The sequence below is a fragment of the Centrocercus urophasianus genome, unplaced genomic scaffold (assembly GCF_019232065.1).
Source record: "Centrocercus urophasianus isolate 14NV4802_14NV808 unplaced genomic scaffold, USGS_Curo_1.0 seq_22, whole genome shotgun sequence".
NCBI lineage: Eukaryota > Metazoa > Chordata > Aves > Galliformes > Phasianidae > Centrocercus > Centrocercus urophasianus.
The window spans coordinates 9,094,743-9,111,468 of NW_024884778.1; the positions used below are offsets into that span (position 1 = coordinate 9,094,743).

The 16,726-nt window shown below is 42.7% G+C and overlaps 1 protein-coding gene across 2 annotated transcripts in view; it reads right to left on the reverse strand.

Annotated features, from left to right (window-relative positions):
• Positions 1-15,900, reverse strand: part of LOC122163002 (netrin-4-like) — a 48,017-nt gene extending 32,117 nt beyond the window's left edge. Inside the window, exons 1-3 of one of the 2 annotated variants that reach the window (XM_042823819.1) lie at positions 15,782-15,900; positions 14,572-15,189; positions 8,201-8,742 (exon numbers count right to left, since the gene is read on the reverse strand). In XM_042823819.1, the coding sequence (XP_042679753.1) occupies positions 8,201-8,742; positions 14,572-14,638 (609 nt within the window). In that variant the 5' untranslated portion in view covers positions 14,639-15,189; positions 15,782-15,900. Of the gene's footprint in view, positions 1-8,200; positions 8,743-14,571; positions 15,406-15,781 lie in introns of those variants that run through there. The other variant, XM_042823820.1, reaches the window with a different exon arrangement.
• Positions 15,901-16,726: the final 826 nt, after the last annotated feature.

Below are 16,726 nucleotides of genomic sequence, written 5' to 3' on the forward strand. Positions count from 1 at the left end.
GCTGAATGCTGAGCAGGGCATTCATGCTTATCAGCATATCTGCTATCAAGCGCATATTTGTCATTCTCATTTTCAAAAGTCAATCAGCTACGCCTCAAAAAGATGGTCACTACCCTGTCCTCTCCTGACCTTTCCAAGAGCAAGGAAGTTTGGAGAATGCTGTAAGTGTGCAAAGCTAAAAGTGACAGCCACTGTTAAAGCACTGGTTTTGTTGTATGCAAGTTGGCACAGCTTCACAGAGGGTGATGTTTTATCCCCAGTCAAGAGGTCATCTTCATTCCAGAGACAGTGTCTCAGATTTTTGATTTTTTGCCACATGTTTTGCCTCTCCATTCCTGATACAGATAATTCTGTTTTCTTAACCTGATCTTCCAGCCAGTATTAGTCAGAAAAGATGTGGACACAACAAAAGTTCCCCTTTGCAAGCTTATAGCCTAAGGTCAAGGAATATGAGACATAAATTGAGAGGAGAGCCAATTCATGGCCTCCTACAAAAGAAGATCCTTGTGCAGAACAAGAATTTGGTATTGCAAATCATCCTTAAGCTATGCTGATCATGTTGCACACAATCAGGTTAATGAGGTCAGAAATGTCTGCGTGCTTATACTAGGCCCCTCAGAAGGAAGCTGCAATAAAAACTCTCATCAGTCCTAAATCCTCTTCATTAAGAGATTTTCATGTTAGTTGATTTTGCTCATAGAGGAATAGTAAACAATTGTGTCTCAGAATTTTTCCTACCCAGTGGCAAATATCCTCTGATCTATTTGATGGAGCCTCTTGATTGAAATTCTTCCATCTGGTGGAACAGTAGACTTTACTGCACAAGTAGTCTTTTTTTCCTGTTTTGGTATAGTCTGAAGCACAAAGAAAGCCTAGGTATTCTCTTAGCTGTCAGAAAGCTCATTCCAGTGATTCACGGGAAAGAGCTTCCTATTCCACATCTGCCTCTTCTGTCCTTCTGTAAAATAAGACTTAGTAACCAGTACAGAATATATTATTTCTTTCTTAAAGAAATAATGATGCATGTGATTTTTAAAAGGTATCTGATATAGGTAAACCTGGCTACTTTCAGTACAGTGGTGTCTTGAATTCATTCTGTCTTTTCCAAAACAGAAAAAGCCAATCTCCCTCTAATTTACATTTGCTGCAAGGTTATTCCAGTAATGCAGCCAGTGTGGCATTAATATTAATTAATATTAATATTTAGGCATTGCTGCCAATACGATGATGGGAAAGACTGCACAATCAAGGTTAGTGACAGACAAAGCTGAAGACACGTGCAGACATTTTTCTTTTCCACAAACCGATGGTTTCCTGTAGCTTCAGGCTATCTACATATACATAGCCCTACGTCTATGGCAAGTTTTGTAGGGAGAAACAGTGTCTTTCATCGAGTCACAAAATGTAGTCAGAGTGCAAAATCTAGTCTGCTGGACACAACAAACTTCAGTTCACAGTGTGTACAGGGAATGGACAACATTATCTCTGCTCGACACAACATTCCATGAGGATCTGAGAACACTTCCTTACTCACATACAACGCAGTGTCCTTTTTCATTATGAGAAAAGATTTTTGCTCTGAAATGGCAAAGAGGGATGAGGAGTTCTGTGATGCAGACAGCTCTACTAGATTGAGACCTAGATTGAGACCAAAAATCTCATTTCATTCTTCTACCTTCTGAAAGTTCAACACCGAGTTACTACCAGTGTCAAGCAACATCAACCAATCAGCATCCTCATGGGAGAGCATCCATTTCTCCTCAGTAGAGCCACCTGCCTCTTTAGGCCTTGGCTGAAACCTTACACATGAAAGGACCTAGTAAAGGTGTAGTCTCACCATGACAATGGTACATGAATAACAACACAGCTAACAGTAAGCGCTCCTTAGCCAGGAGTTCAAAAGTTACAATGGATTTCTATGATCTGTAGATGCAGACAAGCATTTTTTTTCACAGTTGAGACTTTAAAAAAGTCATGGCTACAACTTCACTGAGCTTCTATAAAACAGGGTGAGAAGAAAAAATGGTTTGATATCTGCTGCCTATTATGTCAGGAAATGTAGAAGTAATGCACAGAATGCTGTTGTGCCCTCCTGACTGGTTTGCAAGGTGCCAAACATCTCTGCAATGGCTCATTAAAACCAGGTCAGGGCAGGACACTTGGTGCCCTCCTGAATTCACTTGCACGGATGGGAATCCTGGACTGGTCTCACGTCAGTTCAAATTCCCTTCAGACACAACTATTTGAGCCCCTTAATTCTTCCTCCAGGGAAGCAGGGCCTGGCAGTGCTATCTGTTTGTTTACACTGCTGGTGTTAACTGCTTCCTCTCAACTTGTCTCTGCTTTTTATCTCCTCTACAGTTCAAGTTAAACGAAATGCTGAACAGACTGCCCTAGTCATAACAACGGGGCACTTACTTTCGGGACTGACTAATCCCTCCTGGAATCTTTTCCGGCTGAAAGTCAGAAAAACATCATGCAACTCTTAGCGGACAGCCTTGATGACAGACAATTCACTGCCATGCAGGACCCTATCCTGATGTCTCAGCTACCAGGAATTCAATCTTATGAGGCACTGAGCACCTTTCTTTTTAGTGACCCACTGCTGTATGAGATCAGACTTCAAGAAGTCACTGAAGCCTTAGTGGTGACCTCTTGAATTATTGATGTTGCCACTTAATGAGGTATGTGTGGGAGGGGAGGGGGATCCTTCTTTGTTTATCAAAAGGTTTGGCATGAATATAGTAAAGGAAAAGCCTGAGAAAAGACAGCAAAAATTGTAGGTGGTTGGAACAGGATCACATACATTCCACTTAGAGCGCTGGCCTGGTTTGATGTCTGTGTGCAGGTGGTTCCCCTCTACAGTAATTGTTTTCAGAAAGGCTCTGTGAATGGAAAAAGGCAGCAGAGATCTACAATGTCCATACAGAGGCAAAGACCTTTCATAGGGTTGGCTGTGGCTTCTAACAGCTTGGTGGCTTTTGAATCAGATAGAACTGCATCCCATCACACCATGTCTTCATCTGACAGTCACAGAGTGTGTTTAGAAGAGTGACTAAAGTCTTTTAACTACAAAGCATGTCCACTCATTTTTGATAAAAGACACTGCTGGGGACTTCTGTCCTTAAAGAGGTCACCACAGGCTACAAAACGGAGAACGAACAGGTCTTCTGCAAAAGGCACATTTAACATGTTGCCATAGAAACCAGTTACCTAATTCAGCCATACACAACTCTTCCAGCCCCCCAGTGAATTCCAGTAATGGGTTTGTTATATCACACTTCATTGGTGTCATCTGTCACACAGACATAAATGGATCAGCCTTTGATTTAAAACTACCCTCCACTAGCCAGACCCAATAGTAGAAGTGACTTCTTCTGGATTTTCTGGTTAAAAGCAGGTCAGTGTCAATGTTATACCCAGCTTTGCATGCTAATGTCTTCCTTTCATGCATGCATCATCGCCAATGGAAGAGAACATTTGTTTTCATTTCCTGATATTTTAGTTTATTAAAAACGTGCTCTTAATTTCTCAGATCCTTGACTGCACATGCTGTCAGGATGCAGGTTGAAACATTTTGGTCCCTATTTCCCCCAGCTGCTGTTTGAACTGTAAGTCACACTAACGACTTGTGATCATTTCTGCTTTTGTTTGGGCCAGAGTTTTGATTTGTTTTAGCTGACCTGAAGGTTTGTTTTAGGCTTCAACCTCATCTGTTACTCAGAGAAACTGGAGGCTCCACTGTACTACGTCAACACACCGCTTTCTTGGAAATAAAGACTCCATACCATGCTTATTGGGTTATGATAAGCAAATGGGACAGACAGAAGGCCTTGATTTTTAAAACCAGTTTGACTGCTGTACCCCTAATTAACTTGACCTGTCAAGGTGTGATTTGAACCCTTTACATGATGGTTGGAGCTAGCTGTCAGGGTGAGCTGGCCCTGACTCAGCTACAATTTGGAGACAAAGATGAAAAATTGTATTGGAACTGGCAAAGGCCTGTGGAGACGCAGGTTTTTGGCATACTCAGTAAAAACAAGGACTTCTAGAGAAGAGTGGCAAGACACCAATGTATTATGCTCAAGTGGCTTGCAGATGAAGACCAATGAAAAAAATGCTTGCAGAGATTGGAACATGCTTTGTAGTTTGTTTCTTTCCTTGCTGCAATTCAAAACATACTGTATATAGTATTACAAATGATTAAGGAAGCTACATGTCTAGTACTTCTCCTAGTTAATGGCAGGGTTGCTAAGCTGAACTGGTGAAGTTTAAATGAATGGGTGTCAGGCCCACTATTCACTTTTAGATTTCAGCATTATATGACTTTGGGTGATTGTCTTACCTGTATAAAAATGATCTGTGAAACACATAGCATTATTGAGGGTGTGTGCAAATATGACTAATGGACAATGATGAACAACCTAGAGAAGTAGAGGGTCCTTATTAATATCTAATGGCGACAGTGAATGAGGAAGGAATAGTTGGTCAAAACTGAGTTTGAAAACTGGATCTCTGGAAGCAGAGCAGGAAGTTTGTAAGACCACCATAACCAGTGAGCTAATAGTGTGGGTTTCATTGTGGCTGAGAAACAAATACTCAGATAGATATCCTGTGAATTCAGCTAATGGAGATTTTATTGGAAGAGATGGACCAGAGGAAGTACATGTTTTGTAGGCAACTGGTAGAGAATAAATTGCTATGACTCCAAGGTTTTACTTTGCCAGAAGAATTAAAATGGGGAGACACAAGACCTGAGATTCTAGCTGCAAAAGTGCAGGAGCAAGGAATATAATAAATGTTAAAGTAAGTGAAAACTGCAGAAGGGACATTACAAAGTCATCCCTTTGCACTTCTACAGCATTTGTTCCCCAAAGCATGATACCATCTGTCTCAGCTATGGCTCATGTGAGATAGAGATGTGTGACCCTGACAAAAGGTGAAAGATAAAAGGATAATTTACAAGAGAAGCTTAATTTAATGATGCACTGTGGGTTTTTGTGACATTGAAACATCATCCACCTCAATGTATTTTGCTTCCATTCTAACCTCCTCAAAGTTTCTCTTCTGCCAAGTTTCCTGTTATGCCCCCAGCCTCTCTCAGTGATCCCGAAAGATCCTGAAGTGCTGATTCAGGGACATACATCTCAATTTATAGATGCATGTAAGTTACTGCAACTCTACCACCTTCTCTGCTTCTATCTACATTCTCGGTTCTGGAAGCCAACTAGTCAGAAGTCTTTTCTGTGATATGTCTCCTATAGGTTTTGAACTTCAGTGTTAGTAAGCTACCCCCTTTGCTGATTCCTTTCGTGCCCTGTTAAAAAGGAATTTGCATCTCTTTTGAAAGTGACTAGAACAGTGGCCAAGAAAAACCTGACTGTTAGGCAGTAGAAATGACTTTGACTTCCTCAGCAGAGAAAACTGACATTTATCTCAGGGCATTAATTAGCATTTAGGTTGAAAACAATTTTGATCATTTCAGAAGTGTCAGCTTGTGATGTGAGCTCCTCAGTTCTCCAAGGCTCATCCAACATCAGTAGCTGGATAGGTCAGAGCAACAGTAAAAAGAAGCAGAGAACACCACATAAAGTACTTGTGGGGATTCAGCTTCAGTCCACCTCAGTTGAGAGTCAGTGCTTGAGAGGATGTGCTGGTGATATCTGTGAGATTTTCAAAATAAGTTGTAAAATCGGGGTTCTAAGATTCATAGGCAAAGCTCCCTTGAGACTTGTAGTGAGAGTAGCAGTGTCACTCAGGCAAATCTGATCAGGTATAATTTTAAATAACTAGACGCTGGCTTCTTGTATTTTCATTCACAAAAGAACTTGCTGCATCATACTGGTTATCTGAAAAGTCTAGTCCTCTTACACCTTTCTCATAGCAGTATTTCATGGATTGGTTAAGAGGACTCTGTAAAGTCTATCCAGGGCCTTAGAATCCATTTGGGTTTGTTTGCTGTGAAACAGTGTTTGTCTTGCCCTCTGTTAAGTTGCTGTCCAGATGTCTGTGTGCTGCTTTGAAACTCCAACTCTCCATCCCATTGAGGAAGTGACCTCTGCAGGTATTCAATTCCAGTAACAATTCATTAAAGCATTTGGGAACGCTGCAGGGGTATGGCTTGTACATTTGTGAATGAACTTACTATTGTTTTCTAACATCTATCACTACAGCACAGATTGATTAAGTGTGCACATATTCATTTCAGTGTGGTTGCTGCCTGAGTTGAAAGAATCATTTTGACACCTGTAATCACAAAGGCTTGTGTTGAATGAATGTTTTATTATTTAATCTTCTGCCGACCAACTCTCAGATTTGTTTTAGCAGCAACACATGGTCTTAATGATATTCCCCAAGGTTAAGCAAGCACGAAAACCCAACATAGTGTAGGGCAACAAGGAGATACTATATAGAGAAGGAAGACTTGTTTTTTGTTTAAGGCCAAGCCATTTGTCTCAAACACTGGATTCTACTCTTTCTTCCACCAGAATTGGCTCGTTCCACCACAAAACACTTCACCTTTCTGTGCTAGTCTTTCACCATCTGTGAAATGACAGCAGGACCCTTAATGTGTGCTGAAAATCTTTAAATAGATCCTGAAAATACTTCCAGATTTTCATTTTGAAGGCACAAAAGAGTAAAAAATCCTAATAGCTGCGTAGATTCTACACTGACGTGGCAAACTGTAATCTCTCAACAGGAGACATTTGGATGTATTTGACTCAAATGTGTTCTAATAACTGACTAGCAGAATTACTACTCTGGGAACAAGACAGTAGTTATATGATTTGCTCCAGATTTCTAATACACAGAGATGTTTTCCAGCTTTGCTGCACAAGTAAAGAACTGTGTCTCCTTACTGTTGTTTTTTCTGTCTCAATAAGTACACTAATTTTTCTTCTGAAGACTATTGGAATTGTTTGCGTCACATCTGAGCTTAATTTGCAGTGTGCAATTAATGCCAAACCTGTGCGATCAATTCAAGACATGAAAACCAAAAGGACTGTGACTTCTCTAAGGAAGAGGGAAGGAAGCGAAAGGATTCTGGTGAGGTTATAGGAATGTCTCTAGTCTCTAAGTGTGCTTTTCTATCTCCTCTAAAAAAAGATTCCAATCATAGTTACCTTCCTTCCCATCTAAATTGCTTTGAGATTAATGAATTAAAAGGGTTGTAATTAAACTAAGTATCTGAATGTAGAAGAAATGCTAAGTCAGGGCCTGAACAAGAGATTGAGCACCTAGTGGGAAGGCAGGGCCAACACAGGGGAGCTCAGGTGCATGCAATGCAATGCAATACCTCTGAGTGACTGGAAGGGTGGAAATGGGATCCAGCCCTTCCCAGACCTCATTTAAGAGTTGGCCATGGAGGCAAGGGTATCTTGCTGGATGTCCTTGTCTACTTGAGGCTCTCCCAAGGGTAAGCAGATTATTATTATTATTATTTTTTCCCGTTGTTTCTGTGTCTATGACTACTGCATTTGGGCTTTTTCTCGCTTGCTGCAGCCTAGGACTTTGCTACCCTTCTATTACTGTTGTGCTTTTCGTTGCGTTATAGCATTACACTGATAACATCAGTAATGTTTTTCTTGGGAATTTTTCAGAGCAATTGTACACTTATTTTAGAGGAAAGCCCTCTGCTTATTTAATTAGAACATTCATACCAAGGGAGGACCCTTTCCTCCAGTTCAGTAGTGAAGCCTGGCTACTCAATCCCGCTTCCTGTCTTATTTCTGGGGTTTATGGCTAGGTACAATGTGAGATGATACCCCTAGCAGGAATGGTTGCATTAAATGTATGGAGAAATATGTATTTTGTATGGCCTTTTGTATGGGAAAAAAAAACATTAAAAAAAAAAAAAAAAGAAGATAAGAGCTTAGAGAGTGCTGCTCATGCCACCCTAAAAGTGATAAACAGAAAATTAGGTTCTACTAATGTAGAATTTTCCTTCAGTTATTGTCAGCTGTGTTGTAAAAATAGGCAATGTTAATCCTATCCTCTGCAACACTCATAAAAGAAATTTAAGTACTTTCACTGATACTGTTTCTTTTTCTTTCCCTTTATTTCCTTAACATAAAGCTTTTGAGGAGGGCCCACCTTTCTCAGCTTACATGCATGGTATCTCTGAGCACGTGCTTTCCAACCTTCACCAGTCTTGAGCTGCTTGACATTAAGCTTTGTCCAAACCACAGTTGTTGCTTACCTCTCCTCTGGTACAGGGTACTGCATCTGAATATCTGGAAGTGCACATGGAGCCTTCCTCAGTGAGGTCATCCTGGAGCCCAAAAGTCGCAGTACAGTTGACAGAGAAATATTTGTAGGGCCTCCACGTCTGCCCATAGTCCTGGGACCTTTCCAACACCATCGCAGCTGGGCGAGGTGACTTGAAGACAGCAATGACGTGTGTCAGGTAGAACTCTGTTTCAAAGTCCAGCCTAATTTCTTCCCTGTGCACCCCTTGGGCAGACTGCCACCAGGACATTGGGTTTGCAAAGAAATCATCGGTCATGTCAGCAGGGAGGTGGGAGTTATCAGGCTGGTTGGCATTGCACTTGGTGCAGCGAGGCTGCCCGCAGCCATGGGAGGCTGGATGGAGGATGCTTTGGTCTGGGTAGGAGCAGTATAGCTCTGTGCTGTTCTGCCCGCACGTGGTGAGAGTGCTGGGTGTCCTCCCTGTGGCGAGGTTTCCCACCGGAGGGTTGCAGGAACGGCCACTGCAGCGGAAGGCTCGTAGCCTCACGGGATCTGAGACAGACAAAAGAAACAGCACTAAGCAGAATTTCTCAAACAGCTCTCAAGCTGTAAAACAGGTGACTGTGCAAAGGTTTGGAGTCCTTGCGTGGGGATGGATATCCAAGAGGACTTCTCAGGAGAGCTACTTCATCCTATCACGTGAAATTTGGGGGGAGTTTCTCCAAACATCTAGGCCTTGTTTTTAGGTGCCTGACTTGGAAATGGAGGTATTTAGGGAATAGCCTTTACCCACAAGCACTTGGAAGTCCTTGATAGCTGTTGAAAACGCAGTTGCATTAGTTAAACATGTAACTTAATAGACTGTCTTTTGTTTCCTTACTCTCACTCTAGTACAGCTCCTTATCTGAGGACTGACTCTGTGCAAAACATTTATTTTCACTGTAATCAGAAAAGAAAACTGAATTGTACTCTGCATTATAGATACATTAAAAAAGAGATGATTCCTCCCCAGAAAAATTACAGACACTATTTACACAGGCAAACATGTGAAGAAAGCATTTCTCTCTATAGTTATGTCTTACTGACCTAATTTTGAGAGGTGCTGAATTTCTCACACTCCTACAGAGATCAGGTGAAGCTGCAAATGCTTGGCAGAGTTGAAAATAAAGTCTTTCTTTTGTTTAAACACCTTGACAAGGAGATAGGTGAATGTATTCTATTTGCCAAATTGGCAAATACTGGCAAGAAAAGTTTTGGTATTTCCAATGTATGCATTTACTTATTTCTAAATTATGAAAGGGCAGAGATGCTGTTTGGATATTTGTGTTTTGTGACACCAGATTTGCAGGTCAGCCCCAAAACGTTATTACCAAACTGGAGAAAACTGCATCTGTAATGCCATGGTGCTCTCCCTACAACTTAGCTGCCTAGAATGAGTTAAAAGTCTGACCTTGCAAGGTCATAAATCTAATTCAAGAGGTTGCAAATCAGGTGACTCAATGTATGTCCTACAGGCAATGACCCTTCCAGTGAAACATAGAATGACCATAAACATGGGCTAATGTAGGAGCAGTTCAAAAGTCGGCTACTAGTTCAAGATTCTAGCTGAAATTTTAAAATCCTTACTCAATTTATACTTAGTTTTTCCTAAGGCAAAATAGAATTTCAAGTCTGGTTAGGCCAAAGAAAATACTTTTTAATTCAGTCTTACAAAAATTACTCAAATTGTGAATGTATTTGGGTGAAGCAGATCTTATTCTTTCCCACAAGATTGTCTAAGGTGACAAAATGCATCCAGCCTGCACGGTGTTGTTTCTGAATTGCTTCTGTTCTCAGTTCCTCAGTGGCAGTTCTGCACAGGCAAGAAGAGTAAGGGATGAACATTATTCTGGAAAACATCTCATGTATTAAGGACTGCAGCCTTCCAGTACTTAAAAGGACCTCTTCAGACTAACACCACTGCCAGCACAGAGATGAATTTTCGTGGGAAAGGGCTTTCAGAAGTCAGCTTGTAAGAAAAGAGATAATGTTGATTCTATCAGTCCTGTTCTTTGCTCCTCATCTTCAACTGAGCACTTGGTTCCTAGAACTACTAGAGGTCCTCCACTATGTCCTCACATCATCCTGGCTGATGGTGACCATTTCAGTGTATTTTCTTTCTGACTGTAAACTACTTATTCTATCTGAGGCTAGTAGAGATTCAGATTGTTATTTGTAAGGTAGCTTGCAATTTCTCTGAGTATTTCGTTACACAAGAAAGGCCTTAGGTTTCCCACAAAGTATATTTAGAGCTTTCTTCTTTTTGCAGAACAATCAACACTCCAAATCCTTCTGCTCTGAAAAGTAAATGTCACTGAGTCATGCAGAGTTCCTAAAATAAAGGTAAATCCATCTTGCAGGTCAGCAAAAATATAATGACCTGCAACTGCAATGTCTCAAGAAAGTCTTTGCAAGTGGCACTTAGAAACCCACCTAACCTAGTCTGACTTGTTCATGTCTAAGCTCTGGTAAAAATTACTGGGAATAAGAAAAACAAAGCAATTTCTGTGTTTAAAGGAAATTGGATAGTGAGTGATTCAGTTCAGTGCAATGGTAAGGTATCGTCTTTGCCTCCAGAGAATTTTAGTGGGACCTGTCTTACAGCTGTGTTTTGAACAAGCATTAGCTCTGGAACAGTCTGGACAAGAGGTCTAGATTGCTTAGTTTTGACCAAGAGTGGACTCATGTTACAAACATTATTGGGTTATAGATCACTATAATTAAAAGGAAGTCCATCTTTGCTGATGCATCACACTACGGATGCTTTCACAGAGTAAATGGTATGCTGGAGTTGTAACTATAAGAAGTTGCATCAGGGAAGCTTTGCAGACAGCAACGTGACAAAGCAAAAAAGGAATGGCTACTTTTTCTATTTCTCATAAATGGACTATCATTCTTGTATTTTTTCAGCTGAGTCTGGAAAAGAAGGAAGAATGTGGTTGTATTTCTGAACAACAGTCACAAGAAGGCTTACCTGCATTGCCCGTTAATGCAGCCACATCCATAAACAGTTCCTGTTCAAACTGCTATGTCATTAGAAAAATGGGAGAAGAGTATCATGCAAATTAGTAGAAGGGAGTTTGAGAGAAGGAGAGATGTTGGACAGCAAAATCTGTAGTCGATTAAAAGCTTTGCATTTAAAGAAATCAATTGGCAGAACATTGCTTGGCTACAAGGATATTGCAGCCTTTCCATCCCTCGCTGATTCTGTGGAAACAACATGAAATTTTGGAATTTGGACAGGGAAGGGGGCTGCTGCAGAAAAGAAGCAGCAGCCAGGCAAAATGAGCAACTTACCCCAAGAGGGCTCACTGAGTAATTCTTAAACACTTAACAGTTTGATTGTGTGTGGGTGCTGCATGTTACTGAAGTTGATTAGCTTTTCCTCCGTGTTGGGCAGCTTGGCTCCATGGATGATATCATTAGTTTGTCCCTTTCTACTCTTTTAGAGCTCTATGGCAGAGTGGCAGGCCAGAGGCACCAGGCATGTGTTGTAAGAATGGTGCTATCTGATGAATAAGGAGCCATTCATTTCAAGGAAGGTCACACTAGCGCTGTGATGGGGACATCATTTCAAACAGGTCTCTTACTTTGGATCCTTGTAACCTTATGGATATTGATTAAAAACATGTTCAATTGTTTTTTAGATAGTTGGGGTTTTTTCACCCTCTGTTGGATATCCAACAGGAAAAAGGTCATATGGCATCTGAGTCAAAACCTGATGACAGGGCTGGAAAGGTGCCTAATATTTTCTGAGTCATTTGAAGTGGGATTTTTATTCCTTTTCCATATGCAGAAGTCAGAGTTGTGTGTGTTTAAGTCACTTACAGTGAGGCAGGAGAGCAACTTTCACAGACCTGAACAGAATGTGGCATCTTCTGCAAAGCTGTTGATGGAGCAGCATTTTCAGCATCCGTGTCCAGCAACCTAAATTTCACTTGTTCTACATCTGGTTAGCTTCTTAATAAGAAAAACTTTTAAAATGTATTTCAAAGCTAACCAGCCTAGGGACATGAGTTGCTCAAGATTTTATTAATCTAAGCTCAGTTCTCAGTGCTGGTCAAGAGAATTGTTAAAACCCTTTGGTTCATCTGAGGCCAGCAGTGAGTTAGGCAAGTTGCCATGCAGGAGTTTCCAGGTTGCTACAGAGTTCATGTGAGGTCAGTAAGGCCCTCCACCTGCATCAAGCCTATGTGACTCCTCCAGCCTAACTACCCCTTTCCATTGTACTTAAACATCTCAGGATCCAATCTTGACAACTGTGCCTGCCTTCTCTGCACACAGAAGGCAGATATGGCTCTGCCCATACTGTACTCCATGCACTCCTCACACAACTGCCCAGCAATGTGTTTCACTTCTGGCCAGGACGGACCAACTACAGTGCTGAAAAGGGAACTGACTGCGTATAGAAATGAAATACATCAAAGACACACTTCTCTGTACACCTGTCTGCTCGGGAAAGGCTGCATTTGTTTCACACGGATGGGCTAAATACTGTCAGAGACAACCTTAACCTCAGCAATGCTGACGATGCCTCTGGGAGGACCTGTTAAGACTGAAGGTTGACTCAGGACTTTTAGCATGCTTCTTAAAAAAACGAAAACAAAAACCAAAACAAACAAACAAGAAAAAACAACCAACAACAAATAGAATCAAGAAAAGAACTGAAAACCAACAGGTAGCCCTTGTGCTTTTGTGAGCTGGTGGTTTGTGCAACCTTTTGACCACACAGTGTATATTTATTTAAAGTGATTGTGAATCCTTAGTGTCATCACCTTTGATATCCAATTATTTTGCCATTAATCTGTGTCCTAACACCATTATTCTGAGAGTGTGTAGCTCCATGCAGAATGCATCCACTCCCCTTAAACTCACTTTCCAAGCAGTCAGCTGTGGGCTGCATTTCCTCAGAGACTCAATTTTACTTTGTGACTTGGATGCAGAGCAAGTTCAGCTTGGTTTATAACAAGCTGCCTTCTATAACAGCATCAGCAAGTTTACAAGATGTCTCTGTAACCCTTCTGTGCTATGTGTCAGCATATGTATCTTATAGGGAAAGTCCCAGCCTGGGAAACTGATGAATGCCCAGGGTAAGTCATAAGAGCACAGAGGTACCACATCCTCCCTCCGATCATTCCCTGCAATGTTGTGATAGCTGAACTTTTTCCCAAGTGAGTCACAGGAGAATTTGGCAGGATTATAAATTTATGAGCTGTTTTCAGTTTTTACAAAAATAACTCTTGCACTTATGGAAACCTGATGTCAGTGTCATCAAAAAGGTTCTAACTATGCCATAGCCTGAGCTGAAGTCACCTGGTGTGCCTTTGGCTTCCAGGAACCTGCACGACATCTGAACACTTCAGTCACTTTAAAATCCCCACGAGGAGTGTTGTACCTGTCCCAATACTCCGAATGCACAGGTGGAATTTAAACCACCAAGATTCTTTGCCTTACAGAGTTCCCAAACCACTATCCCGCTGGGATGTCACCAAGGTCATATTGTTTTATCAATGCTTGCTTATATTTTTTCTCATCTGACCTGCACAGTTCTTTCCTTTTAACTGTAAGGATGTGATAAATCATAGGAAGAAGAAAACAATCCAATGCTTTGCTTTCTTTCCCTTAAGGAATTAGTCTCCACCATAATCCAGTTATTTGTAGAACCCTGTGTAAATGCCAGTACTGCTATAGCATTCCTATATGTGCTCATTTGTACACCCACATATACACACACAACTTGCTTCTCTTTCCGTCCTAGTTCATTTTTTTTCTCTGATGCTCATTTAATCCTATCCACTGCATGTTAACTATCAAAGCAGGGAGTACCCTGAATGAATGGGTTGTCTTGGATTAATGGTAATTCAGTGTCTCTGACTTTTAATGATGCAAAATGAAGTTACAGATAAAAATTCAGATTCCTTCAGTGGTGCTGTCCAAAGATCTTGTCATTTTATTCTTGTCCTGCCTAGGAAAGCAGTGTTTTTTCCTCAAAACAAATATCCAGCATATCTCAATCCATCCACCTCTTCAATTTTTCTCCCATCACAAAAAAAAAAAAAACAAAAAAAACCCAACTTCTTAAAATTATTTTGAGAATATATGAAACAGTACTTCCTATTGAAAGTCTTTGGGATGAGGCTGAGCTATACAGCAGTATATTGCAGATAGTAAGAAACACTTGTATACATTCACTAGCCCAGTTTTCTTGCAAAATTCAATCTAAATAATGATTTAGACATAAAAAAGAATTACCATGCTTCACAGATTTGATTTCTATTCCCTTTCTGCTTGCCCAGCCCATAAATTGTTTCACGAATGGCAATATTGATTTATTTGACTTACCTGCTTCTCCATGGCCAGAAATAAAACATTCCAAGAACACAATCAGCATGATGCCTTTACGCTGCATGACTGTCAGTAAAATATCTGTCCTCAGTGAAGCAAAAATAGCTGCAGTAATCTACAGGTTTGGTGCTTGCATGGCTTTCCTGTGTTGTCTTTCTTTCCTTCTGCTCACCTTCCCCTCAATGTAGAGGTCAAGGCTGCTGTCTCATTCTTCTTGTTTTCCTTTTGGATCGGGAGGCTTTTCTTCTTCTTTTTTTTCCCCCCTCAGGGCTCAGATGCCTTCTGGGTGTCACCCGTACATCGCTTCCAATAAATAAATAAATAACGGGGAGTTTCGGTGCTTTCACCCGCTCCGCGCAGCGGGCCGGGGCCGCTCACATCCCCGCTGCAGCGCCGGGGATGCACCATGGGGAGCTGACGCTGCGCAGGAAGAGCTCCGATCGCTCCGGGCTTTTGCGGCTCTTTGAATGCTATTTCGAAACTTTCATTTCTGCTCCTGGCTTTGCCGGAGCCTCCCCTACTCCTCACCCCTCCCGCTGTCAGTCGGGGTGCCGATAGGGTCCGACCCCTGCTTTGTTAGCGGCTCTGCCCCGGTGCCTTCTTTCCCTTTGCTCCCTGCAGCAGAGGGTTATAAGAAAAAGTGAGTTGTTGGTTGTTTTGTTGTTGGTGGTTGGTTTGTTTGTTTTTTTTTTTTTCCTCTCGCTAAGCGATGATGAGAAGCAAGTGCTCCTTTGGCTCTTCTCTCTTTTTATTTTGCTTTGCTTTATTTTAGTTTATTTCCGCTGTCACGGAAGCCGCTACTCCCCCGGCTGCCGGGATTTGCTTCACACGGCGAAGCGTGCGGAGGGGCTGAGGGGAAAACCCGATCTCAAGGGCGGCTCTCCGGGATCGCGGGACCCCCCCGTCCGTGCTCGCTGTGGTGCCCAGGGCGGGAGGGGAGCGAAGGGGCCGGAGGGCAGTCCTGGGGGCTCGGGGTCCTTCCCTCCCTCCCAGGGTCGGGGGCTCGTTCAAGTTTTCCCTCTGCCTCCCTTTCAGCCTCTAAAGCTCATCTCTAGCTCCTAACGGGGCGGTTCTCTGGTCCTGTCTGGCTGCAGAGGGGATTATTATAACATGTGATCTTCCTTTTCTTTACATGTGCTTTCTTTTTTTTTTTTTTCTTTTTTTTTTGGGGGGGGGGGTGGAGGAGGAGAATGGATCGGTTCCGCACCTCCTCGCCGGTGTTGGGCTGCTCCTCGCTGCGCTCAGACGCACGCGTTGTTCTACAGCCGCATCTCCTCGTCCTCCTTCAGGAGCCGGGCTGTCCGTGTGTGTGCGTGTGTCCGTGCGTGTCCGTGCGGGGCGGGGGCAGCCTCTCAGCCCGCCCCGGCCGCTCCTGCTGTCCCTTGTCCCTGCAGCACCCTCTGCCCGCCCGCCCTGCACATGACAGCCGCCCTGCAGCGGGCGCTGCCCGGCACCCAGAAGGGCGTGGGGACAAGCGAGGTGGCTTTAGGGTTTTTAATTGCTCGGGCACTCACGTCGAGTTTCTTTCCGTCAACGCAGATATGAGCTGGGACAAGTCAGGCAGTGAGGGGAATTGCGATTTTCTGCTGTGTCTGCGCTGGTGCCTCTAGTACGTCTGCCTGCCTCTGGTAGCACTGACCCTGAATCCCAGCCCTGGATTTTGTTTGAGTTGGTAATTCCCAATGCAAAACCTCCGACACTGGGGATTGAAGTGCTCTAGTTCTGATGCTCCGCTCTATAAATAATGTTAATAGGCAGTGAGCCCCTCCCACAGCTCCTCCAGCTTCCTTCTCTCTTTCTGGCGTGGGTGCCTCATCCCTGGAGGCATTCAAGGTCAGGCTCGATGGGGCTCCCAGCACCTGATTGATCTGTAGGTGTTCATCACAGGGGAGCATTCGTGGTGGAAGCATTTCATTCTGTGCCTGGGGCAGCTCAGACAGATGGAAGTGTGAGCATGCAGAAAGGGGCTGTGGAGGTGGATGTGAAGATAAAGAAACGGGGAGTGAACTTCACTGCATGGCAACATCTAGTCCACATAAAGGACTAGATGACCTTTAAGGGTCCCTTCCATCTCAAACGATTCCGTGATGCTATGACTCTTCAGCTTGTAAGGCAGTGTAATAACATCAACTTCTGCTTGGTGTCACAGAGG